Consider the following 26,832-nt stretch of genomic DNA (forward strand, 5'->3'; position numbering starts at 1 on the left):
CAAACCCCAACAAATCAATAACAATGAAACTCCAAACTTCTTTCCTTGTTTATAAAGGAAACACATACTGAAGGTGTGTGAGAGAGGAAAAAAGAAAGAACGGGACAGATAACTGGACTGTTACAGATAAAAAGTTCTAGAATAACAACACAGAAATATAAAAACCCAAAACACTTGAGGTTTTACATTTTAGCAATAATGCCCCTGGGTGTGTTTGTTACAAGGTAAAACTTTGAGGTTGGATATAATGGTTACCCAGGCACTCTGGAAGCTGAGGCAAGATTCAAAATTTGAGGTCTGTGGAGGTTACACAGTGAGACCATGCCCCCAAAAGCACCCCCCCCATTGTCATTCTGTCTTCTAAATACATACTCATCAAGATTTTAACCATGCTTTTGCCAAATAGGCAAAACTTTTCAGAAAGATTATCTTTCATGTGATCAATAAATAGTTAATATGCTATGTACAAAGACACTGATGTCTTGTAGGAAAAGAGAAAGAAAAGGCTTCATAAGCCCAAAGCTAGTTTTAAGCCTGCATTTCCTCTTCTCCAACATCTTAAAACAGTGCAACTGATCTCACCAGCATAGCTTCCCACTTCAGACTATCAGCTTTTACAAAATGCTGTATGAACTTCCTAAATTAGACCCTGATAAGTCATTGGTGAATACTTTTTAAGGCTCCCTATAGCATACCAGGAAAAACATTAACCTGCCATTCAAATGATAAATGAAGCAGACCTGGACATGGAAGCCAAGAACTATGGGTAAACTAGAACTCAATCCTTATACAGCTGTAGACTCCCCTTATGTATGAGGACACATTAGAATTAACAGAGCTTGAAAATATGTCAGAAGAAACCCAGGAAAGCCAGGGGTTTACAATAACTCAACAGAGAGCAGATTAACAGTGAGCACTAACTAGTAGGGGTTTGAACCTTTCCTTCCCCAATTTTAACTTAACTACTCTACACAAAGACTACTGGAAGTGGCTATTCCTCTCATACAGAATGACAAAAATGAGGATTAAAGGAAATCACATGAAGATCAAAGAGCAGCTTTGACTGTGCAACATCTGAATTGAGATTCCAAGATGATTCAGGGGTAAAGGGGTGAACTCCCTGGGGCAGAGATACACATGTTACGAAATGAAAAAGAGGGATAAGCAACAAAAGAGTAAAGATCACAGTAAGACTAGTTTCCCCGAGTGATGTGACTTGAGGGTTTATGCGATTTAGCATAGCACATAGTGGGCTAGGTAAGAGGTGACAGGGTCTTGGATACTGTAGAGATGCAGTCGATCAAAAGGCATCTCAATATGGCTGAATATGAAATGTAGTGACTGCCAGATGATGAGCTTTAGGGAAGTGATTGGATCTTAAGGGCTCTGACATAAACAATGGATGAATCCCTCCATGGAGTCACAATATGACAACACAATTGGGAAATCTGAAAAGCAAGTAGGATCTTGTCAGAGGAGAGATCCCTAAGAATATGCCCTGTGAAGAACTATTTTGTTCCTTGCTTCTTCTCTATCTGCTTCCTGTCTACCACGTGATTGATCCTGGTGCTAAGGCATTTGTACTAAAGAGGCCTCAAACAAAGGGGCAAGCTGACCAGACTGAGACCTCTAAATCATCTTCTTTTAAATAAAACAGTTTTGCCAACATCTAACTTTTAAGGAGAAGGGACAAAATTTTAGGTGCTGTTTTATTAAAGGCAGGAAGGCCAACTCTCTTAAAAAGCTTCAGTATGCTGTCTCCTAGCTTCAAGTACTTACAAAGCTATACTAGCACTTTCACTCTAATCCCAGCACTCAGCGAAGACAAGATAGATTTCTCTGAGTTCAAGGACAGAATGGATTATGCAGCAAGTACCCAGGCAGCCAGAACTACACAGACAAAAATTATTTAAAACTAAGTATCTATAAAGTAGAGAACTACAATAAAAATCAACAACCAAAAAAGAAGCAAACATTTTCCTGGTCTACATTTTCCTTGGATCAACATGGAGGTGTAGTACAAAATACACTGTTGAAAGTCCCAACAGCTCAAATAGGAAGTTGCACGAAAGCTCACCAAGAATATGATTATTATTATTTTTTTTTTGAGACAGTATCCACCACTGGCTGGACTTCAGCTTGTGGTGATCCTTCAGGCTCTGCTTCTCCAGTGCTGGAGAGACAGAGAAGACTACCAAGCACACCTAAATAAGATGTTCTCGACACATAAATGAAAATCAGAATGGTACCAAATTTATTTGAAAAAGTAAATGCTAGGGGGAAAAAAAAAAAGGAACAATGTTTAAAAGTATATGGGAAGAGGGGCACCTAGAGAGATAGCTTGGTGGTACAATGCTTGCCTAACTTGTGTGAGGTCCTAATCTATTCCCAGCACCGGGGGAGGGGGTGGAACAAAGAGACAAGAGAGTTAAGGCAAGCTACTACATATGTAGGAATAGTAATAAGACATAAGCAGACAGGTACCTCAAGAGTTCACAAAAAATTTCTCTCCTTTTTTGAAAAAAATTCTGTTAAACAAATTCTTAGGCATAGAGAAGACAGACAGGTTTTACTCCTCTGTGGCTCATAAAACTACAAAAATCTTTCAACTTTCTTCCTGAATGTTATACATGACAAGATTCATTTATAACTTCAGGGGAGCAAAGACCCCGTGAAATCCACTCAATAACTCCATGTTAAGAATCCATTAGATAGGGCTGGAAAGATAGCTCAGTGGTTAAGAGCACTTATTGCTAGTAGGTTCCTAGCACATGGTGACTCGTGACCATTTATATCTACAGTTCTAGAGGACTCAATAATACTTTTCTGACTTTAGCACCAGGCACATTTGTGATGTACATACATACATGCAGGTAAAACTGGAGTAAGTTGGGGGCTCCAGTGTAATTATTTGAATCATAGCTTTCTAAAATACAGTTCTGAATTAGAAAACCAATCAGTATAATTTACAGATTAAAAGCAAAGGAACTGTAGCTCCGCAGTAGTGGTAGAGCTCAAGGAGAGTGGACAAGACTAGCCAGACACAAAGAAATTTTAGGTTGATGGAACTGTTGCAAGACCAGATTCCAGTTCTGCTTCCTATTTTACCAAGGTGGGAGGAGTCACAGCTATACACCCCTGCCACCAACAAGATGCGTGCCACTTCACCTTAAGCCAATAAATCCTTCTTAAAAAAAGAAAAAGCAAAGAAAAAAGTGGCGATTACTGCTTTCTATACTTAAAAAGAACTTTATGGCATAGAAATTATATACAATAATTTTGTTTAAAAAGAAAAAAATTATAGCTGCTGAATAGCATTTAATATAACTTCATTATTGGATATGGTAGTTAATACCTATAAACCCAGCAATCAGGAAGAAGCTGATTAAGGCAGGTTCAAAACCAGCCTCGTCTGCAGAGCTCCCAAGCAGCCAGGGCTATATTATGAGACCCTTACTTCAAAACATAAAACATGACAAAAAGGACACATCCATTAATTCCTACTAACCTTGCTGGTCTGAGCAATGTCTGAACAAACTGGGCTAACTGTACTGGCTAGTTTTGTGTGTCAACTTGACACAGGCTGGAGTTATCACAAAGAAAGGAGCTTCAGTTGGGGAAATGCCTCCATGAGATCCAGCTGTAAGGCATTTTCTCAATTAGTGATCAAATGGGGAGGTCCCCTTGTGGGTGGTGCCATCTCTGGGCTGGTAGTCTTGGTTCTATAAGAGAGCAGGCTGAGCAAGCCAGGGGAAGCAAGCCAGTAAAGAACATCCCTCCATGACCTCTGCATCAGCTCCTGCTTTCTGACCTGCTTGAGTTCCAGTCCTGACTTCCTTGGTGATGAACAGCAGCATGGAAGTGTAAACTGAATAAACCCTTTCCTCCCCAACTTGCTTCTTGGTCATGATATTTGTGCAGGAATAGAAACCCGATTAAGACACTAAACATATCAATGGGGTACCATGTACTGTTTTGTTACATGGATCCTAATTGAGAAATGTTTAAGTTAGATTAAATATAGTAACCTTTTCACTTTTATTTCTTTATTGTTAAACTTCCAAAATCCTTGTTTCCAGTCTTTTGAAATTTATAGCATATTACTATTACCTACTGCACGCTGCCTGCTATTCTTCGCTGAGTTAAAGATTTATTTATTTATTTATGTGTATGAGTGCACCATTGCTCTCTTCAGACACAGCAGAAGAGGGCATCAGATCCCATTACAGATGGTTGTGAGCTACCATGTGGTTGCTGGGGATTGAACTCAAGACCTCTAGAAGAGCAGTCAGTGCTCCTAACTGCGGAGCCATCTCGCCAGTCCCTCTTTGCCTAGTTAAAAAGAAATCAAGTTAACAGAATGAAAGTAAAACTGGGATACAAATGTTGAAGGTCTGAAGAAAAGAGCAGGAACACAGGAGCCTCACAGAAAAGAGTAGAGAATGGAAATACAGCATGACTCCTGCAAAACTGCTAAGACTGCTGAGGTGTGTGAATCCCAGTAAATGCAGAGTGAAGATGGTTATATAACGAGAGCTGTGACTTCTGCAAGCTCATATGTACAAGAGTAAGTACAAGAGAGGTGTAGGGGGTGTGGAATGAGGAGGGTACAATTCTCTGACTGGAATGACTGATCTTGGAACGTAAACAGGACAAAGACAGTGAAGCGATGAGTGAGAATGAGGTGCACTGAAAGACTGTCAGACGAAGACACCGTAGTAAAGAAGAGCCTGACAGATTATAAAAGTTGGGGTTTTAGCCACTAAGTACTTAAAAATGCTTTGCTATTTCATTAAGTAATTTATTACTTTTTATGCAACACTTCATGTAATTATCAGGATGAGTAAAAGGTAGGCATTACATTCCCACGGACAAGATAAAAGATGTTAAAACCCTTGTCCGTGGTCAAGGAGTATTCTGTATGACAATCAACCTGTTGGGTCACATGCTCTTCCAGAAACACATACGAATTAAAATAGCCTGACCAACTCACACTTTATCTACACAACTTGTTAATATGATCATGTTTCAAAATAGCTTAAGTATTACTCTATAGCATTATGAAAGAAAATAAGGGCAAAGTGTTCCTGGAGGAGAATTAAATTCAAGTTAAACTACCTGTACTTACTGCTGTTATTATTGCAGCACTGAATTAAATACAGCTCTTGCTGTTACTGGGTCAATAATGTTTCTTTGCTCTCATTTTTCTCCTCTATTTTCTTCTGGTGTACACTGTTTTTTCAGTATTATCATATAGAAAGTCATGGCTCATCTTATCCATCTTGCAAGAAAAACAGCACCCAAGTTCAGACTCTTAGAAGAACCCCATATTTCTGTAGCTTACATAGCAACAACAACAAAAAAAATGCTTTGAAGCCTCAGTTCAGACAACTTCACTATAATAGGACAAACAAAAGAAATCTAGGCTTTAAATTTCATGAGATCTTTGCTGTTTGAGGTAGCAATTTTGTGAGTTATTAGATTTAGATTCCCATTATGCAAGTTGATGCCAAGCATGGCAGTGCATGCCTTTATCTCAGCACCAGTGAGGCAGAGGAAAGTAGATATCATGAACTTGAAGCCAGCCTCACAGAAAAAGACCCAGTCTCAAAGGTCAGTAAAATACCTCGCAGGAACTTTTGATGCTTTCCTGATCACACCACTGGGACAGTGGTTTATGACTATGGGACAAATGAACTACCAGGAGGATAAGCTAACCCAGTTGACAAGCAGATGAAAGACTCTTTTAACAGTTTACCACTTTTGTATCTGACACAAATTCCCTGAAGTTTAAGGGCAACTCATTTAAAAGCTATCAACTTCCCATTCTTTTTCCATCTTTTCCCTCTGCAATGGCAACCTGAATGATTCTCTAGGACAGCTAGCTAAACATACAAATTTTTTTTCATTTATGTATGAATTTCTCTCATTTTAGCACAAGGAACTTATTAAATGCATTCATCCATATGTAAAGTGCAAACATACCAGAACTATTCCACAAATTTGTGCCCATCCCTTACTTATAATTTTAATATCCGAATCTCATTCTTCTAAGTGAAAACTTAAGTCACAGAGTAAGAGTTTACCTTCCTAATAATGTCTATTTTGTTATAAAACTACTACTTTTACATACCCACTCATAGAATAAATTCACCAACACTCTCATTTAGGGGATCATATGTTTAATTAAAAAAAATTATCTGAGACTTCCCAGCCTGGAAGTGAATGTGAAGCAAATATGGCAGTGGCAGCGGGGCTTATGCTGGGGACACGGGCAGCAGTGACAGCCCTGCTGAACCCCACAGCACCCACAGCGTTCGCTGTCAAACACGCATCCAAGAAGACAGGTGGCAGCTCTAAGAACCTTGGTGGGAAATCACAAGGCAAACACATCAAGAAAATGGAAGGTCACTACATTCATGCTGGCAACATCCTTGGCACTCAGCGTCAGTCTAGATGGCACCCGGGCACCCATGTGGGACTTGGGAGGAACAAGTGCCTGTATGCCCTGGAGGAGGCGTGCCCAATACCAAAAACTCGGAGGCTGTGGATCTAGTCACTAGTCTGCCCAAGGGTGCTGTGCTCTACAAGACTTTTGTCCACATGGTTCCTGCCAAACCTGAGGGAACCTTCAAACTAGTAGACATGCTTTGAAGTCCTGTTGAGAGCATTGGATGGAGCCTGGAGCCCAGGTCACAAGAACAAGAAATTATGGAAGTCAAGGGTCAGGGTGAGGACAAGATCTCCACAGAAGAGGCTGGAGAGATGGCTCAGTGGTTAAGAGCACCGACTGCTCTTCCAGAGGTTCTGAGTTCAATTCCCAAAAACCATATGGTGACTCACAACCATCTGTAATGGGATGGTCTCTTCTTGTGTGTCTGAAGACAGCAACAGTGCACTCATATACACAAAATAAATAAATATTTTAAAAAAGAAAAAAAATTATGTGTATCGATGCTTTGCCTGCATGTATGTTATGTTATGTGTACCACACATAAGCAGCCCCTTGGAGGCCAGAAGATGGAGTCAGATCCCCAGCGTCTGGAGTTACAGATGACTGTGAACTGCCATGTGAGTGCTGAAATAGGAGCCCAGGTCCTTTGGAAGAACAGCCAGTGCTCCTACCCTCAGAACCATCTCTCTAGTCCCAAACATTTTAATTTTAAAAGAATAACACAGGAGGAGTTGCTAAACTGGAGGAGCTGCTAAAAGCAGATGCTGAAAACACCATGGCCCAGATTATCTACAAACACACTTAAAAAGTGACTGTCAATGTCATTTCAGATTGCCCTTTAAGACTTCCTGACATTTAGTTAGGTTGTTAGGATCAAAGGCCATGAAACTTATCTGGGTTTCACCTTCTAGAAGGTAGTTAATTTATAAAAACTCTAGCAGAATACAAGGGAAACCAACCATTACCAATCCAGATTAGGCTTTCACCTTCTTATTAGTGTGGGTGGATTCAATTTATTACCCAATCTGGAACATTAAAAGAGCAATGCTTTTAATAATGACATTAAAACAAGCATAAATGAATTCTATACCATACAAATGTTAACTAGCCAAAATATCAAAAGAATTATATAGTTCCAGCTATATGTAAACTATATGTCATAGCCATGTAAAAGACCTAAATCATAATACAAACCATAAAAGCCAAGTGAATCTTTTACTTAAGTTAAAGATCTAAATAGTCTCTGCCATATACAAAACCAGTTTTAGAAGCATTATAGACCTAAATGTGAAAAAGCAAAATAAAATACATTCTAAAAAGATAAAAGTATTTCCATAGTACTGAATTAAGGAAAAGTAGGTTATTAACAGGAATAAAGAAAAAAAAAAAACAAAAAAAACAAAAAAAAAAAAAACCACACCACCCACCTAGCCCTCCAAGAAAAGCCTAATAAACATGCCTAAATTAAAATAAAGATCTATCTACAATAAGAAACCACTACATAGAAAAAGACACTTGCAATAAATACATCCAAAGGATGTGTTATTAGAACTCAAAACTCCAGAAAATGATGTGGGAAAGTAAGTGGTAACTTCCAAGGCACTTAAGTAAAGATGAACATCAAATGGCTTAGATAAGGAAATACCTCCAAAACTCACTAGCTGACAGAGAACTAGGGACTAAAACCACATTCATGAGACTGAAGTAGTTAAGAGCACATCTGACTTTCAGCACCCACATTAGGTGGCTCAGAACGACCTGTAACTCCTGCTCCAGAAGTATCCACACCTCTGCTCTCTGTGGGCACCTGTACTCAAGTGAACATACCTTCCTCCACACACACCCAATTAGTAACAAAAATAAACAAATAAAAAATACACTGAATTGCCTACCCATCAAACTGGTGAGAATTAAAATATATGGCATATATGGCATTTAGTACTATGACTGGTGAGACATATGGAACAACTAGAATTCTTGCTGTTGAAAATACACATGCATAATCACCTACTAGAGAAAATTACTTTGCATTACTTAGTAAAGACATATTTCCCTATATTCCTACAACTCAAATTCTAAGTATGTGCTTCCCCAGAAAATTATTTCAACACATCAGTGCATTCAAACATTAATTTTCCTAAAAGCATTGTTCTCAATAGCCCCAAACTGTAAACAAGCTAAGAACACACACACTATATATATATATATATATATATATATATATATATATATAAAAAGTATCTATACAAAGTTCAAACTGTTGCGCTCTTAACAGCTGAACCATTTCTCCAACTCTTTGGGGCTGGGGAATGGCTCAGGATTAAGAGCAGTAGTTGCTCTTTCAGTACTCACTATCACTTGTAATTCTAGTCCCAGAGGATCTGAGGCCTTTTCCAGGCCTCAATGGGCCAGACACGTGTGTTGCATAGACATACATGCAAACAAAACATGCATACACATAAAATAAAAATAAAGGTAAAAAAAATAAAGTTACTTTGTGTGCATTTGTGCAGGTCAGAGAACAATTTGCTGTAGTTGGTTCTCTTTCCACCATATGGATCCTAAGAATTAACACCTAAGGCAGACACCTTATATAGGCTTTAGTCATTCCTCTAGTCCCCAACTTCTAATTTTGAAAGATGAAGTGTTAAGTACTGGACATTAAGGAGAAAAAAGTATATATCGATACATGGATTAAATAACATTATAAATTAAATGCTCATAATTTATTATGAACCAATAAGATGCCCAAAATTTTACTCTAATAAAATATTTTGTTGGAAGAGACATATTTTTAAAAACTTTGGGTCACAAATCTTTTGAAGGTTAAGATATAAAAGGATAGGTTTACAATTAATATTTAATATATTCAAAATCTTTAAAGCGGGCTGTGATGGCAAGTCTGTAATCATGGAGATGGAAGCAGTGTAACATTCAAGGCCTAAGAAGGGCACACAGTGAGACCCCTACCTCAAAAGCCCAAAAGGTTGGGCATGGGCTTACACCTCTAGTACCAGTACTTGGAGGGCAGAGGTAAAAGGACCATTGACAATTTAAGGTCAGTTTGAGTTATATAGTGAGTTCTAGGACTGCCTGGGTTATTGGCAAACCAAATGACCAACAGACCAACCCAGGGGAAACAGAAGAAAAAAGAAATCTCAAAAATATGCTGGCTTAGCTTTTAAAGAGCATAAACTACTCTTCTACCAGAGGACCTGAATTTGACGACAGGTGGTTCTCCAGCTGGTGTGTGTGTGTGTATCTGACACCTATGGCTTCTGCCAGTACCAGTACTCACATGCACTTAGCACCACACAGACCACACACATATGAATAAAAAATATTTTTTAAAAAGTTATTAAGTCTGGCTCATGCCTTACAATCCTAGCACATAGGCGGTGGCTAGAGGACTAGGAATTCAAATTGGAAGCTGGCAGATCAATATTTCAAAGTCATCCTTGACGAAAGCCAGCCCAAGCTACATGAGACCATGCAAAGAATAATCCCCAAACCTCTACAAAAACACTTCAGCGAGAAATACTGTTCTCAACCAGTGTGTAGAACACCTGGTGAGAGCTTTACCCACCCTTTAATAAAGTCATTAAAACTAACACCATCAAGCTGTTTAAGGACATCACAGTCAACTCTCATTTGTTTTTGAGGCAGTGTCTCACTCGGAAGTTTTGGAACTCTCTAAATTGATGAGGGTTGCTTGGAACTCAGATCCACCTGGCACTAATCTCCTGAACGCCGGCACCAAGGCCCGTACCACCAAGCCCAGCTTCACACTATTAGTCAAGGCTTCAGTAATTACTAAGGAGAATCATACATCCTTAAGTATAGTGAACATCTACAAAGATGAAAGCAGGTTCTTTAAGAGGCAATGTGTTACAAAACTCCATAAGGCAAAGAGAAAGTTATGGGGTAGTTCCTGGAGTCTCAGTTTTGGCCTTCTTTGAGAGGGTTTCATGTGTACCAGGCAGATCTTGAATGCCTGACCTCCTGCTTCGACCTCCCTGGTGGAATCACAGGCATGCACCACCCACACTCGGTTTTTCTCACTGGGGAGCCAACCGGGTTTTATGCATTTAAGCATCGACTGAGATGACCTAGCTGTATTGCTTTAGCAGCCCTGATTTTGCATATCGGGGACTACAGGGGAGTGTCACAGCACCAAGCCTCATACTGCTCTTTAAAAAGCAGACTCCTTGACTTTTCAGTGTTTGATTCAAGGATTTTTTTTTTTAAGTAAATTGCCAAAAGTTATGTAAGTATCACAATGCAACTGTGGAAAACATCACCCTACTCTTTTATAGTGTCCCTTTTTTAAGCTTTGTTTTTGTGGTTCTGGGGAGGGAACCCAGATCTCCCACTTGCTAGAGAAGAGCTGTCAATCAAGCCACACCCCTACCCCCTATTAGGTATAATTCAAGAAACTGAAACTGTTAAAAGAAGCATCTATAAAAAATGCTTTTAGATTTAGAATCTTGCTATCCCTAGGACCTTTTTTCCTAGCATACTTAGTTCTTAACAATTCTACTAGGTGTGGTAGGAAAATAGACCTCCCTGGTATCAGAAACTGTTATAAGACTTCCCCTAGGATCAGAAACTCAAGTTTATTTTCTTTGTGCCTTCCTGTCACTAGCACGCGTGAACGGAAACAAAACCCACAAATTGACTGTATCGACTGTACAGACTATGGGGTTGGGGTAAGTAGGGGGGGATCCCCTTCCACACAACTTCCTCTCCCCAAGTACAGCGGAGTCGGTCAGCGCCCCGATAGTACTCGCTCTGAAGTGTGTACAAGAGTCCCGGATCATCAAAACTTAAACTTTCCTTTCTACCAGGGTTCCAGAAAATTGGCCCATGGGGACAGCAAGCAAGCATTTTAACGCGCACCCTTCGGTTGCATAAGAATTCCGGCATAACAGGTAACAATCACAGAGGAGACAAACGGGATGCGATCGACTGGACGGTACGAAACGGCCTTTCGAGATCACAAGTCTGCGGCGCAAACCCAAAGTTTGGAGCACACTCCTTAGGAGTTCACTCGACAACCGTCGCCACCGACCCAGACGAAGAACGCTGAGAAAATGGGTGCCCGAGGAATCAACACATCCGCATTCATCTCGAGGTAGGCGTCAAGATTCTTCGACTCCTCCGGCTTTGTTCGGCGCTTCCGAAGAAGGAACGACCGAATTTCGGTCTTGGAAGCCGCGAACCTGGGTGTGTTCTCCGGCTGGTTCCCGGGACTTTAGCATCGCCCCGCCCCGGGCGCCGCGCACTCGTTCCCCGGATGGAAGGCGCGGAGCTTCGGGGGAAAGGAAGCAGCCCGGGGAGCCCGGGGAGGCCGCAGCCCGGCCCTTGTCGCTTGGGGGCCGGGAGGGAGCGAGGCCCGTGAGGACCGCAGAGGGAGAAGAGCGCGAGGGCGGCGGGGCGCTCTACCCGCGCCCCCCAAAACCCCGAGGCCCGCCCCGCCGTACCTTTGGCGAGGGCTACCGTGGAGTTCTCGGTGTCGATGGTGTAGAGGATGCCCTCGTAGCGGATCTCCGCCTTGGAGATGAGGCTGATCTTGCTGCCGATGTAAGGGGTGCCCCCGCTCATGGCGCCGCCGCCGTCGCCCGCCGCTCGCACTCAGTCAGATCCCGCGCTGCGCCCGCCGCTCCGCCCGCCCGCCCGCTCGCTCGCTCCCTCCGTCGGCGCCTCACAGCAGCCGCCTCAGAACCAACATGGCGGCCGCGCCGGCTCCGCTTACCCTCCCCCAGCCTCCCGCCCTCAAACCGCGGCGCGGCGGCGGCGGCGGCGGCAGCAGCGGCGGCGGCGCAGGGCATGCCGGGAGGGCGAGGCGGCGTGCTTTCTCGCGAGACTCGCCGAGCTCACGGACGGTCCCGGGCTCTTTCCGCGGCGGCCCAGAGCGCTTGGCTTGCGCTCCCGACGTGGAAGGTTTTCACGGCACCTAGATGTCGCGGGAAGACTAGACGAGGGCCCATCCCGCCTGGTGATGCTGACTGCGGCCTCTGCCATTTCTAGGCGGGCTGCACTTTGGTACGAGCCCAGAGTCTTTGTAAGCGGTCGCCTCCCAGCTCCGGAGCCGCTCTCCGCGGGCCACGGAACTCTCACTGTAAACGCCAGAGCAGCCATCTTCGCCTGAGGAGTCTCACACTCCAAGGGCTGCCGCTCCGGGAGGCTCTGGGACTCTGTCCCCCAAACTGAGTCCAACCCTTTTTATGCGGCTTGATCCGTGTCCTAGCTTTCAAGATGTTCCCGGTCACTAACTATGCAAGAAACACCAGTCCAAGTGTTTCTCTGCCGCTTTGATCACTTAATGTCAGCTCCACTTTCTTAATAACGATCATCTCTCCGATCGGATACCAAATTGGCATCTTAAAACTTTGCATCCAGAGATGTAACTCTTCGGTTTTACTCCAAACTCGTCCCTCTAGCTTGTTCTCGGAGGTAACTATGAACCGGGAACGTTTGCTTAGTAGCTAAGACCCCAGTCCTGGATTGTCTTACACCTCCACACCTGTCCTAACTATAAATCTTGTCTGTTCAGGCTGGACCGTCTCCATCCGTACAGCTCTATATAACGCCTCAGTTACCCTGGCCAGAGTTGTTGGCAGTAGCTCCCGAAGAATTCTATTTCTCTTACCCCTACTAGGTTTTTCTTAACACAGCAGTCAGGGGGAATCATGTTCAAGTAGCAAGAGATTTTGGACTTTTGTTCAACTCAAGATAACATCCGTCTACTCAGTGCGCTCCACAGGTTACATTTTACACAAGGTGAAAACCAGACTTCCTAGTTTGGCTTATGAGGGCATGGATGATTTAATTTGTTGTTACACAGCTCCATACTGTTCCAAGCATCCCTTCTTCTCACAGCTTCCACAGTTCATTATACTCTGCTCAAAGCTGCCCTAAGAGGTGATGTATTTACAAAACTACAGTAGATCTCGCTTTACACCCCTCTTCTTGCCTTGCTCCCTCCCTACCCCCCATCGCATTTGTCTATTTAGTCATAAGTGTTTGTCTCCCTTCTTGGCTAGAATGCAAATATTTTGAGGAAGGGTTTCTGGTTTTAGACACTGTTTGCATCATCCTTGGGGCCAAGTGTAGCAACCGGCCCAGGACAGCTGCTCGGTAGACATTTGCTGCAAGAGTGAACAACTGGGATAAGAGCCGAACACAGGCAGCAAGTAGGATGTCTGGTGCGCTGAGCCAATGCATGGTGATTATCTGCGTGTTCCGGGAAAGCAGGAGAGAAGATTGATGAGCTGAGCTGTGACTGGTGCCCAGTGGCTTCAAGGGGGTCCCTGCTTCAGCATACAGTCATTATTTGGTGTGCAAATCTGCGTTTGGAGTCTTCCCTTTGTAGGTCTCAGACCAATGTTGCCTTCTCTTCCATAGTGAACACATTCTTTCCCTTGTCAGTTTCTATAAACTGATGATACCTAACTCTCAAATTTACATCTCTCACATCTCCTGGCTTCACACATACCAACCACATCACTGCCATCTCTGTTGGGTTTATTCCATGGTGTTAGCTGGTGATGGAACTAGCTGTACTCCATGTCCCAATTACATAGTACATTTAATTGCCAATTTGATAATTTCTCCGTTACTGTATCTATTCTCCTCTCTCCCCATCACCCCCAACAAACTGTCTTTATTCATGGTTCCTAGGGTCTTCTGGGGCCCAAGGTTTGTGTCTGCGATGGTTTGAATGTGTCTCCCAAGAATTCATGTAAAGTTTAATCCTCACTGGGGCAATATTGAAAAGTGGTTGTGGGCCGGGCAGTGGTGGCACATGCCTTTAATTCCAGCACTTGGGAGGCAGAGGCAGGCAGATTTCTGAGTGCGAGGCCAGCCTGGTCTACAAAGTGAGTTCCAGGACAGCCAGGGCTACACAGAGAAACCCTGTCTCAAAAATACAAAAAACAAAAAAACAAACAAACTAATTGATGGGGGAAGACCCAGCCCATTGTGGGTGGAGCCACCTCTGGGCCGGTTGTCCTATGATCTATAAGAAAGCAAGCTAAGCAAACCATGGAGTGCAAAGCTATAAGCAGCACCCCTCCATGGCCTCTGCATCAGCTTATGCCTCCAGGTTCCAGTCCTGGCTTCCCTCAGTGAGGGAGTGTTACCTAAAAGTGTAAGGGAAGAAATTCTGACGCCCCCAAGTTGCTTTTTGGTCGTAGTGTTTTATCATAGCAATAGTAACCCTAACCAGGAAACACGCAAAATCTTTTTTGTTGTTTTGAGACAGAGTCTATATAGCCCTGACTGTCCTGGAATTTGCTGTGTAGCCCAGGCTGGAACTCAAAGGGATCCATGTGTCTCTGCCTCCTGAATACCAAGAAAAGTCATTTGGCACTACACCCAACTAGGCTATAATTATCAGTAATTTTATTTTTAAATATAAGGTCCACACTTTTTTAAAGTGACCTGTGTGTGGTGCTGGGCATTGAACCCGCGGCCTTATATGTGCATGCTAGATAAGTACCACTGAGCTAATTTCCAAATTCTTGATTTCAATTAGTCTTGTACTTATCTTTTTAAAAAGATTCCTTTTTTATTATGGGTGTTTGTACAGACATATATATGTTATATATGAAGTATGTGCAGTGACTGTGGAGGCCAGAAGGGGGCGTTAGATTCCCTGGGACTTGATTTACAGATTGTTATGACCCACCATGTGGTTGTTGGGAACTGAGCCAGGTCCTCTGGAAGGGCAACCTTCACTGTTGAACCATCCCTCCAGGCCTTTCTTGTACTTACCTTAACCAGCTATTCATCCCGGTAAGTATAGTCTTTTTCAGTTCTAGAAATAGGCAGTTAGGTTATTTAAATTTAGGTAGGTATATACCACACTGGTAGTTCCAGCAGTTGGGAAGTAGGAGAATTGTGAGTTCCAGGCCTGAGCTACAAAATGAGATCCCGCTGTCTCAAGATAACAAAACAAAACAAACAAGATTGATTTTCTTTTCCTCCTGAAAACCTACACGTTTTTGCCTATGTTGTCTATCTAATGCTCCAGTTCATTAACACATAATAAATACATGTGAGGTCATTGTTAATTCTAATATTGCAATCGTGTAAATTACATTTTCTTCCTTTACAACTATGCTAGATACATTATTTAAAAGAACTAAAGTGATTGGAGTCAATATTTTTATCAGAGAGGACAACCCTATTCCTTTCCTAGTCAATAGGATGAGTGCAGTTGTGTGGCTTTCCCTGGGAGAGATGAACAAAAGCCTAATCCTGCCAGGCAGTGTTATCCACAGACAAGTGTAGCTCATGAACAAATGGGTCCATTTGGCTTACTTACAGGGGCACAGTGAATCAAATTGTTCCCAGCTCCTAGAAGTTGCATCCAGTTGCTCCCTACCAGAGCTTCAGGCAGCTACTCAGAAGGCATTCCCCTCAGCAATTACTGACTGTGATAGAATCTTGGGGAAAGGCCTTGTGAATCTCCTTACTTTCTGAGCTTCCTGAGACATGTAAAATTCAGGAGCTTCCTGAGATTGTGTGCTTAGTTTTGGGAATCTTCTGAACCCTCTCTCTTCCACAAAGGAAATAGTTATGCAACAGAAGTTGATTGCTTAGGTCTAATTGGGAGTTGAACTGAGAAGGGTGTGATAGCAGGTGGTGATGTACACCTGTAATCTGCCTTTGGATTGGAAGCAGAAAAAAATCTGAGGTCTCTGCTAGCCTGGGCTACACAGTGAGACTACCTAAAATGAAAAAATAAAATTTGGTGGGTGGGTGGTCCAGTAGTTAAGAACACTTATTTTTGTGAGGACCCAGCTTCAGTTCACAGCCCCCATGTGACAGCTAACAACATTCCACAACTCAGAGGGCACCAAGCATGCATGTGGTGCATAGACATACATGGAGACAAACATAAAATACATCAAAAAAATTTTTTTTGTTGTTTTTGTTTTTTTCGAGACAGGGTTTCTCTATATAGCCCAGGCTGTCCTGGAACTCACTCTGTAGACCAGGCTGGCCTTGAGCTCAAAAATCTGCCTGCCTCTGCCTCTGCCTCTGCCTCCCCAATGCTGGGATTAAAGGCATGCACCACCACGGACGGCTTAAAAAAATTTTTTTAAGCCTCTAAAAAAATAGACCATGTAAAATGAACTATTTTCAGCTTTAAAATTGTTTCTTAACTCACACGATCAAAATAGGTTGTGAGGAATATTTCTTACTACTGTTCTATGTTTGGTTTTTGAAAATAAATGTTTTGCCCCCAATCCAAGCATTTCAATTCCTTTCTTGTGTGCAATGTTAACTGCAAATTTCAATTGCCAGTTGAGTAGTCGTGTGTGGTGTTTTCTTGTTCCTATGTGGCAGACACCCATGGCTTTCTCATTCACCCCATCTGGGCCTCCAGTGTGGTGTAATTATCCTGAAAAGCCAAGATGTGTGAGAGCTTGGCTTGATTACTCTAATGGCACACAGTGTTTTCGAAAACCTCTCAATTCCTGAATAATTATCATTATCATATTTATGTGTTTAGCCAAAAGCTTAATTGGAAGATTCCAGAATGAAACAATGCTACACAAGGAAAAAGAAAACCTCTCAGTCATTTCTCTTTGAAAAAAAATTTTTTTTTTTTTTTTGCAGATTGAAATACAGCTGATAAATGCATGAGACTAAGCATCACATCCTGCAGAAGCAACTGCAGTGCAGGGCAACCGTTCCCAGCCTCTTCCTTGCAGAAGCAACTGCAGTGCACGGCCACCATTCCCGGCCTCTTCCCAGCTGCCTTCCCAGGGAGCAAGCACACTTAACTCTTTCTGGTGTCTCTGTCGTCATCTAGAGAACGCACATGCTATGCTTATAACACCAGCTTCTTTCTCTTTTCAAGACTTATTTCTATTTATGTGCATGTACATATTTGCGTATGGACTTGCACGTGTGTACAGGTACCCAAAGAGGCCAGGAGAGGGCACTGGATCTCCTGACCCTAGAATTACAGGAAATGGTGAACTGCCCAATGTAGGTGCTGCTGGGAACCGAACTCTACTTCTCTTTGTCCAAGTCTGGTGACCATATTGGAACATATATGAGAATAAGATCCTAAGTAACCTATTTGGGGGCTCTGTGTTTGTAGTATACTTCATTCACTGGAGAACTTGACTAGTGAAACTCTAAATGACAAATTTGTATTGGCACTTTCTCTTTTTAAAGTATTAATGGATGCCACTTGTGTGCATGTATGTGGGGGCCAGAAGAAGACATTCGGTTCCCTGGAGCTGCAGTTTCAGGAGGTTGTGAGGTACCTAATGTTTGTGCTAGGAACTGAACTTTTGAACTGCAGTCAGTGCTTTTAACTGCTGAGCTATCTCTCCAGCCCATTGTTCTTTTTTCATTGTTCATTTGTTTTTCTCTTATGGGTTTTTTGTTTTCATTTTTCTTAAGCCAAAATTTCTCTATGTAGCCCTGGCTGGCCTTGAACTCACAGAGATCCATCTGCCTCTGCCTCCATGCCCAGCCTCCTGTTCTTATTTTTTGAGACCAGATCTCAGCATGTAGTCCAGGATGCCTTGGAACTCCAGATGCCCCTGCCTCAGCCCCCTGAGCATTGGATTACAGACCTACATTAATATTTTCAAGGGGTGACACATTAGGCTATCACAATGCTGGATGAGAAAGATAGCAAGAGAAATCGGATGACAGCCAAGTGGCACTTTAGAATACTGGGGTTTCTGGATCTAGTGACAGCTTAGTGCAGAGGAATGTGGACAGCCAAGTCCTCTGTTATGAAATGTCAGAAACCCGGGCACATTTGACCTGGAATGTATCTGTATTTGCTCTGGGGTCTACATGCTTCCTCAGCAAGGGAGGAGGGCAGGAAGAGTGTGAAACCAAGATCCAAGTACACACTGTTTAAGGAGGACTTCATGCCCAAGGCACAGTTCCTAGAGAGCTTGCTAGCTCTTCTCTAACACATCACTGCTGTCTGGATAGGGATGGCCAGAGCACGTGTGTGTATTAGTGATAGCTCTCCAAAGAAACACATCAATAGGATATATATAGATTTATAAGAAGAGGTTTAGTTAGGAATTGGCTCACGCGATTATAGAGGTCAAGGGATCTCACCATCTGCTGTCTGTAAAGCTGGAGAGCCAGTAAAGCATGTGGTATAATTTATCCTGAAGCCGCAGGCCTCGGGGTGTCAAAGTGAGGGAGTGGGGGCTGGGGGAGAATATTGTTCTAGCTTCTGTGATAAAAAACGCTCTGACTGAAAGTACCAGAGGAGGAAAGGGGTTACTTGGCTTTAATTTCAGATTACAATCCATCACTGAGGCAAGGCAGGGCAGGAACCTGGAAGGAACTGGGAGGAAATTCGGCCTGCTGGCTTATTCTCAGGTTCATGCTTAGCTAACTTTCTTATACAGGACCACCTTCCTAGGTATGGTGTTGCCCACAGTGGGCTGGTCACTCCTGCATCCATCAATAGCCAGCCCCCTACAGATAAATTCACAGGCTAATCTGTGTAGGCAATTCTTCTCAACTGAGACTTTCCTTTGAGATGACTCTAGTCTGTGTCAAGTTGTCAGTTAAACTAATTAGGACAGGTTTGTTCTGAGAAGACAGGAGGAAAAGGATGCCTTACCCTGATTTGGGGATGGGGTAAGTGGAGAAGATTGGGAGGATAGAAAGAGGAGAGAAAATATGAGACTTTTTCCTAGGAGGAGACAACACACACACCTCTCCTTACCCAAAAATGGAAGTCACAGCAGATCAATGTATGGGTTACACCAAAGTCTAAGTTGGTGAACTTTCAAGTTGTTATTAGGGTTATCGACAGCAGCATGGGTGACTCAGAAAAGCCCACCTCAACACCAGTTGCCTACCCAGCAACCCACAGGCAATTAACAGTCCTCAGTAGTTTCTGCAGCTCAGCTGTCACTTCCCCCCTCCCCCGTCCCCTCCCCCGTCCCCACTTGGGTATTCACTCCTTTTCTAAAGCTAGGGAGGGACTTCAATAATCTTCCAAATTTTGACTTTCCCAGACATGACCTTTTCTTTACCTCTTAAGACTCTTTGAGTCTATCCCTGCTTCCTGAGTAAAGTGTCACACAACATATGCCATGCCTGTCAACCAAGCCCTGGAGGAGGCCAGCCTGGCTACAGAATGAGGCCCTGCATCAAAGAAAAAACAAAATGTGTACCTCCATGTATATGTAGGAGAAAGTGTCATAGCCAAACATATTCTTTTATATAATTACTAGTCACTGATTTTAAAAAAAGAAAAAAAATCTGCAAAGCATAACACAAATGTCACATGAAATACCGAGAAAATCAACATGATTTGCCTCATGGGCTTAGAGAACTTAGTCGATGACTGAGTAGCTTCTTTGCTTGGGCCTGGCAAGGTAGAATGGGTGGTGGAGCAATACCAGGCACCTTGTAAGAAGGGACTGAGAGGAGGAAGATGGGGACAGGGTTCCACCATGCTCTTGAAGGCCATGTTTCCAGTGACCTAAAAATCTTCCCCACTAGGCCTCACCTCCTACAGACTCCACTAGTTCCCAAAAATGGCTTCTTGGAGGGCTAGCCTTCACTACTTGGACCTCTGTGAAATGTTTAACTTGCAAACAAACTACAGCACTTGCCTTTCTATGCTGTGGGGCTTCAGTGGGTTGGCTAATGGTTGCTTGCATTGACAAAGAGGCTATTCTTTATTCAGTGCACTGGTCCAATGTAAATTTCCTTCCAACCCCCTCTTACTAAAATGTCTAGAAACTGTTTAACTAGCACCTGAACATCCCTTACAGTTAAGGCCACACCTAAAGTTAGTAGTTATGACTTGTCAAAGGAAGTGCACTTCAAACAGCAGTAATCACACACAGCCTAAAGGAAAGCCTGCCTGCTGGGAGATCAAGATCACCATTAACCACTTTCTCGTACAAGCATTTTACACGTAGTCTTAACACTAACTGGGTTGCAGAGTCCTGGAACTGGAGTTATTAGTGACTTCGAGTTGCCATGTGGGTGCTGAGGACCAAATGTGGGTCCTTTGCAAGAAGGGTAGTAGGTGCTCTTAATGACTTGAATCATCTCTCCAGCCCCCTCAACTCTTTTTTATGACAGTTTTTTTTGTTCTTGTTGTTAGAAGAGTAATCAAGAGCCGGATGGTGGTGGTGTGTGCCTTTGATCCCAGCACTAGGGAGGCAGAGGCAGACGGATCTCTGAGTTTGAGGCCAGCTTGGTTTACAAAGTTCTAGGACAGGCAGGGCTACATAGAGAAATCCTGTCTTGAACATCCCTCCTACCCTCACAAAAAAGTAATCAGTAACTAATTCCAATGTGCATACTTTTTGGGTACAGACCCCATACTTTTGTCCATTTCTCTTGACCGTTAGCTGCGTTTGTCGCATGTGGTAATCTATGCTTGTGATTCTAGCACTCAGGAAACTGGTGTAGGAAGTTTACAAGTTCAGACGCAGCTTGGGCTGGTCTTTTTGAGATCATGACTGCCCCCTCAAGCCCCAATCTTGATAATGTGTTCTTGAGTTATTGAAAATACAAATAGTATGCTAATAGATACAATATCAAATAGAACCGTAGGATGATCAATATATTTTTGCAAAAACACTGTCATGAAACTTGTCTTAAGAGATTCAAAGTATCAGAGCTGCAAATTTGGGGGCTGGAGAGCTGACTCGGGAGCACTGGTTGCTCTTCCAGAGCACTCAGGTTCAATTCACACCCTCTAAGTCCAGGGGACCTGATACACTCTCGGAGGCCTCCTCGGTTTCCAGACACGCACTTAGCATGCATGCATACATGTAGGTAAAACACTCATACACATTAAAAAGACAAAAACAGAAAAACAAGGGCTGGAGAGATGGCTCTGAAGAACACTTGCTGTTCTTCCAGAGGTCCTGAGTTCAATTTCCAGCAACCACATGGTGGCTCACAGCCATCTGTAATGGGATCTGACGTCCTATTCTGGTGTGCAGGCACACATGCAGACAGAACACTGTATATATAATAAATAAATCTTTAAAAAAACAAAACAAAAAACCCAAAATGTTCTTTAGCTGGAGAGATGACTCAGCAGTAGAGTGCTCACTGCTGCCTTGCGGTGCTCAGCGACCAGCACTCCTGCATGAGGGCTTAGAAGAGCCTGGTTCTCCTGCTCTAGGGGATTTGGTGTCCTCTTTCGGCTGTTGTGAGCAACTGCATGCACATGAGTATTAATCCCACACAAACCTATATAGTACACATAAGTAAAAATCTTTTAAATTAAAAAAAAAGTGATGTTGGTACCGTAGTGATATTATTTGATTTCCAGGAAGTTCAGAATGTGTTGTCACTAAGCATATGTGGGTGTTATAGCAACCTGCTATAAATTCTCTATATTCTGGGTAAAGTCCTATACTGATCAGATAACAGATACAGGGGTAGTTGGGTTGGTGGGGATAGTGATAGTGATGGTTGGTGGTTGCTAAGGCCTGGGGAACTGTTGCCTGTTTAGCCATCCACCTTATGCTGTTATAAGGAAACTTTCTCATGCCTGAGTTGATTGCATATTCTGTTACGTTCTGTGCTTTGGTGTTCTTGTAAACCAGTCACAATAGAGGTCAGAATTGCTTTGTATAGTTAGCTTGCTTGCTTGGGTCTGAACCAACCTCCCAGCAGCACTTCCTGCTGTATGAACTTTTAGGGTTTTTGCCTTTATAAGCTGCCCCTGGGATCCCAACACAAGAGAGACATCTACACCAATATAAGAAGCCATTTGGAATAAAACTTCCATTTTCATTTTAAGTAAGGGGTCAGATAAAGTTTTGAGTTTTGGAGACCTCCCTGGGAATTAACATCATACTTGTCAGAGTCATATACAAGGGTAACTGACGTCCTGGTTGGCAAGCTAAGACATGAATGTTAGGCAAGGTCTGTCCCTCCATCACAATTAAATAACCCAAGTATACAACAAAGACGTGTTCCTAAGGAAGTCTCCATCCCTAAATTCTGATTGGTGGAATAATTTGGCAGATGTTTATGGATTTCAGGCTTAAAAACCCTGTGCTATTCTAGTTGGGAGTCACAGTTTAGCTCTTAAGTCTGAGCTGCCTCCCTGATTGATCAGTCTTGAGGTATGCATGCAATAAATCAGCCCTGTTTAACTGAGATCAGTGTTAGAGTGGTTTGTGCAGGGATTCTCAGACCTCAACAGTGGCTATGTTCAATAAATGAGAGACACCAAGAAATCTTCAAAGTTTTTAATTCTCTTGCAAGAGAAATGAGGTCCAATATTCTCTCCCCTTCTTCCCCCCGCCACTCCCCCCACCCCCCCCCCCCCGCCCCGTGTGTTTTGAGAGAGGGAGTTGTGTGTGTGAGTGCAGTTCCCTAGAAGGCCAGGAGAGGGCATTGGAGGCCCTGGAGATGGAGTTACGGGTGGTTGTGAACTGCCTGACATAGGTGCAAGGCACTGAACTTAAGTCCTCTGAAAGAATTGTATGCCCATGACCTGTCTCTCTAGCCACAAATCTCCATGTCCAAACAATTTAGATAAGTTATAAAGAAAAGATATTCTAGAGAGAGAATGTGGAAGAACTGAAGAACCACTAAAAGTTTGGGGACTTTTCTGTCCTGTTGTTTAGAGGCACAGCACTAAGACTGGTTCTTGGTGCTAAGCTGAGTGGACAGAACAAGCAAGGAGAAGGGCAGAGGCATTGCCAGGTTCTGCTCTGATCCTCAGGGGTCAATGCCGATAGGAGGCAGCTTGCAGACTCTCATGTCCTTGAACACCTGTGTGAATGAGTACGGCATGATGGTGTCTCGTCTCAGTGTTCACAGTGTGGCACAGGCAGCCCCTGTGTTAAACAGCAGGGGTAACGTACAAATGGAGACCACACACTATGCCTGATGGTATATGGGCTGGAGAGGTGAGGGCTCGGCCACTAAAACACTGGCTGCTCTTTCAGAGGATCCAGTTTTGATTCCCAGCATCCACGTAGCAACTCACAACTGTCTGTAACTCCAGTTCCAGGAGCTCCAGTGCTCTCTGCTGGCCTCCTAGGACACCAGGCAGCACACACACAGACATGCACACATACATGTAGGCAAAGGAGCCATACACAGAAAAAAAAAGCAATCAGTTGATAAGTATGTTATATCCCTTTCACTTGTGGTAACTGTACTTCAAATTGTTCCAGAAGCCGGGTTCAAAGGCAGACCTGTCAGATCCTTTGAGTTCCACTTCAGAGCCTGGCGAGTTGAAGGGAGACCGCCAGGCCAAGCTTTGCTCTCTTCCCACAGTCACAAACATGCCAGCTGCTAAATCTGTCCTCAAAGCAGCAGTCTCTTGGTCACACAAAATCATAGAGAAAGACATAGTGTAGTGGTGACGTTGTGTCTCTCAGGATAAAAGACATGGGTGAGGCTCATACTGTCTAGAAATGAGTAGGCACTTTAGGTATGGAATTCTATGCTTGCTTTGGCTTTTGCTGGACAGGCATAAGCTAGAACAGAGGTCAGTAGGCTGGATGTAGAAGTTGGGAGGACTATGGTTTAAGGCCAGTCTAAACAATACAATGATACCTTGCTTTAAAAACCCACTCAAACAAACAAACAAACAAACAAAACAAAGCAAACAGGGGGTTGACTTAGGGGATAAGAGCACTAGCTGATTTTCCAGAAAAAACCAGGGTTTGATTCCCAGTACCCACATGGTGGCTCACAACTATCCATAAGTGTAAGTTGAGTTCCAGGCTATCCAATAACCCTCTTCTGATCTCCACAGGCACCAGACATACAATATATGTGATGTATAGACATACATGCAGGAAAAACACCCATGCACAATGTGTCAGCAAACTCTGGTGAGGCAAACACTAGACTGCTGAACTGTCGTGTGCTGTCTGGGCTCACTGAGAAACTCACTCTGGAAGCAGGGCTTTGCCCTCACACCCTCCCCTATAGATCCATGTATGTTTGTGACAGGGAGGGAAGAGAACAGCAAACCCCACAGGAGGAAAAAAATACCACCTCCTTGAGAACAGCCAAAGGTCACAGTCTAACTCTGTTGCAGTAACCCAGTACAGGGTGACTTAAAGAGCTAAAGGTTTCCTTAACTCACGTTTCTGAAGTGTGAAAAGTCTAACAGAGCATTGATGTGCACTTGCACGTGAGAAAGGCCTCCTGCTGGGCTGTGGCATGGCAGAGGGCATCGTACAGAGAGCAGGTGCAAGCACAAGGCAGAGCCACGCCAGCTTTCTTAGCAGGTCCACTGTGGAATACCCCCCTGAGCCTGTAGGACATGCGTGCACTAATGTGCTCTGAGAGCAGGGCCTTCCCCATCTAACTGCTGTTTAAAAGTCCCGCTTGGCTCTCACTTTGGTTTTTGTTTTGTTGTGAGACCATTCAGCTTTGTAGCCCAGGCTGTCCTTGAGCCAGTCTGGCCTTCAACTCAAAGAGATCCTCTACCTCTGTTTCCTGAATGCTGGGGCTAAAGTTGTACTCCACCGTGGTGTATCCTCCTTCCGTCATGCCTGGCTTCTGCCCTGATCTCTTACTAATTCACAATGGGGATTATATTTTTCACTTTCATCTTTTATGTTTAATTTTAATTTATTATGTGTGAGTGTGTTCATGCTGCAGACTTCATGGGGTGGTCTGAGAACCAATAGCAGGGGCAGATTCTCTCCTTCCACTGTGTGGATTCCAGGGATCAAACTCAGGATACTTTACCCTGTGAACCATATCAACAATCCTATTTTTAAATTTAGAAAATAATTTACTTTTAAATATGAATGTATGTGTGCAAGTATGTATGTGTGTGTGTGTGTTTGCCTGTTTGTCTGTATGTGACATGTGTGTAGTGCCCTTGAAGTCCAAAAGAGGTTGTTAGATCACCTGGAACTGTAGTAATAGGTTATGAGTCAAACAATGTGAGTGCTGGAAAGCCAAACCTGGGTTCTTTGAAAAAGCAGCAAGTCCTCTTAGCTGCTGAGCCCTCTTTCCTTTAGACCCTTATCCTAAAAAATTTTTTTTCTTTCTTTTTTGTTTTTTTGAGACAGGGTTTCTGTGTAGCCCTGGCTGTCCTGGAACTCACTCTGTAGACCAGGCTGGCCTCGAACTCAGAAATTCACCTGCCTCTGCCCAACACAAAGTTTCAGTAATCCATACTGGCCTTTTCTGTTTGGATTTTTTTTTCCCTTTGAGACAGGGTCTCTATGTTGTCCTGGCACTCACTATGTAGATCAGGCTGGCCCTATAACTCACAGAGATCTACCTGCCTCTGCTTTCCAAGTGCCAGGACTTGGTTTACTCCCACGCAGGACTTCCAGGCTCGCCTTGAGCTCCATACGTCCAGTTCATATGTTCTACAGGAGCTGGAACGCCTATATTGATATTCAAATGGCCGTGCTCATTCATCCACAACCAACCTGGGCTGCCTTCATACTGCACTGGTATATGAACTGGTTGTGGCAGAAACCTTTGAAAAGAATGTTTGCTGACATTCTCGAATCTAAAAGGTCAAACGCAGTGGACAGGTTCCAGAGGGCTTGCAGTCCTTGGCGGCACACTGGAGAACGGTGCAGATGAAGTTCAGGGCACAGGCCCTACACCTGAATCTGACTGTCATCTTTTCTTGTCTGTCCAAGAGAAGAACATCTGAGGAGACAGAAGTGAAGTGATTTGTTTTGGCATATGGTTTCTGTAGCTGTAGATTTTTCAAAACCTACTTTAATAAGGGTTCTTAAATGCGTTAACCTCCCTTCTAGCCCACCACCCACCAGAGGTAGAGGAAAAGAAAGGTTATTAGGATATGGGGGAAGTGGATCTGTTTAAAAATTGTTGTTTGGAGAAAATCCAATCTGATGTCAGGAAATCAGCTGTTCGGTTCACAGGATTCAGTAACAGTAGCCCAATCCACTTGCAAACACTTCATGAACATATAAGCAGTCCAGTTCAGTAGGGTCAGGATAGCAAACAAGAATTAGCAGCAGTGGTAAGACCTAGCAGAGACAGGCAGGCCTCAGCTGAATCCGCACGAATCGGCAGGAGAGACCAGGAGAAGCTCTTTGCTGTGCCTCTCAGCAAAGCAAAGATCAACACAGACTAGAGACCAAGAAGCACCGAAAAGCTAGCTATGCAAGCAAGCCTCTTTCACAGTCAGTTGAGTCCCGTTTATACTCCCTCCAAACATCACATGTCCTCCACGGGTCTTGACTCTGCACGTGGGTCTGTTTCAGCTGACGTCATTCTGCCCATCAGCCTGTGTCCGAGGAAGTGGCAAGAAGCTGCCAGAACACCACCAGGAGTTTTTTGGTGCATTTCTCTCTATGGAGTCACAACAAACAGCTTAGTTACAAAACGTAAGGTGACCCATTACATGTGTGACCTTAGCA

The 26,832-nt window shown here is 43.4% G+C and overlaps 1 protein-coding gene, 1 long non-coding RNA gene and 1 pseudogene across 9 annotated transcripts in view; 2 read left to right on the forward strand and 1 right to left on the reverse strand.

Annotated features, from left to right (window-relative positions):
• The window catches only part of Lsm14a (LSM14A mRNA processing body assembly factor), a 45,883-nt gene extending 33,277 nt beyond the window's left edge, over positions 1–12,606 (reverse strand). For 4 of the 8 annotated variants that reach the window (NM_001360656.1, NM_001360655.1, NM_001360654.1 and 1 more), the window contains exon 1: positions 11,938–12,285. In NM_001360656.1, the coding sequence (NP_001347585.1) occupies positions 11,938–12,058 (121 nt within the window). In that variant the 5' untranslated portion in view covers positions 12,059–12,285. Of the gene's footprint in view, positions 1–11,353; positions 11,867–11,937 lie in introns of those variants that run through there. The other 4 variants (XM_017312254.2, XM_030242918.1, XM_011250679.3 and 1 more) reach the window with 3 other exon arrangements.
• Gm12774 lies at positions 6,239–6,742 on the forward strand (annotated as a pseudogene).
• Gm12764 (predicted gene 12764) lies at positions 11,193–22,606 on the forward strand. The gene is made up of 2 exons (NR_169160.1): positions 11,193–11,588; positions 17,087–22,606. It is a non-coding gene; the product is annotated as a predicted gene 12764 (long non-coding RNA).
• Positions 22,607–26,832: the final 4,226 nt, after the last annotated feature.

Source organism: Mus musculus, chromosome 7 (genome assembly GCF_000001635.26).
Source record: "Mus musculus strain C57BL/6J chromosome 7, GRCm38.p6 C57BL/6J".
Classification (NCBI taxonomy): Eukaryota; Metazoa; Chordata; class Mammalia; order Rodentia; family Muridae; genus Mus; species Mus musculus.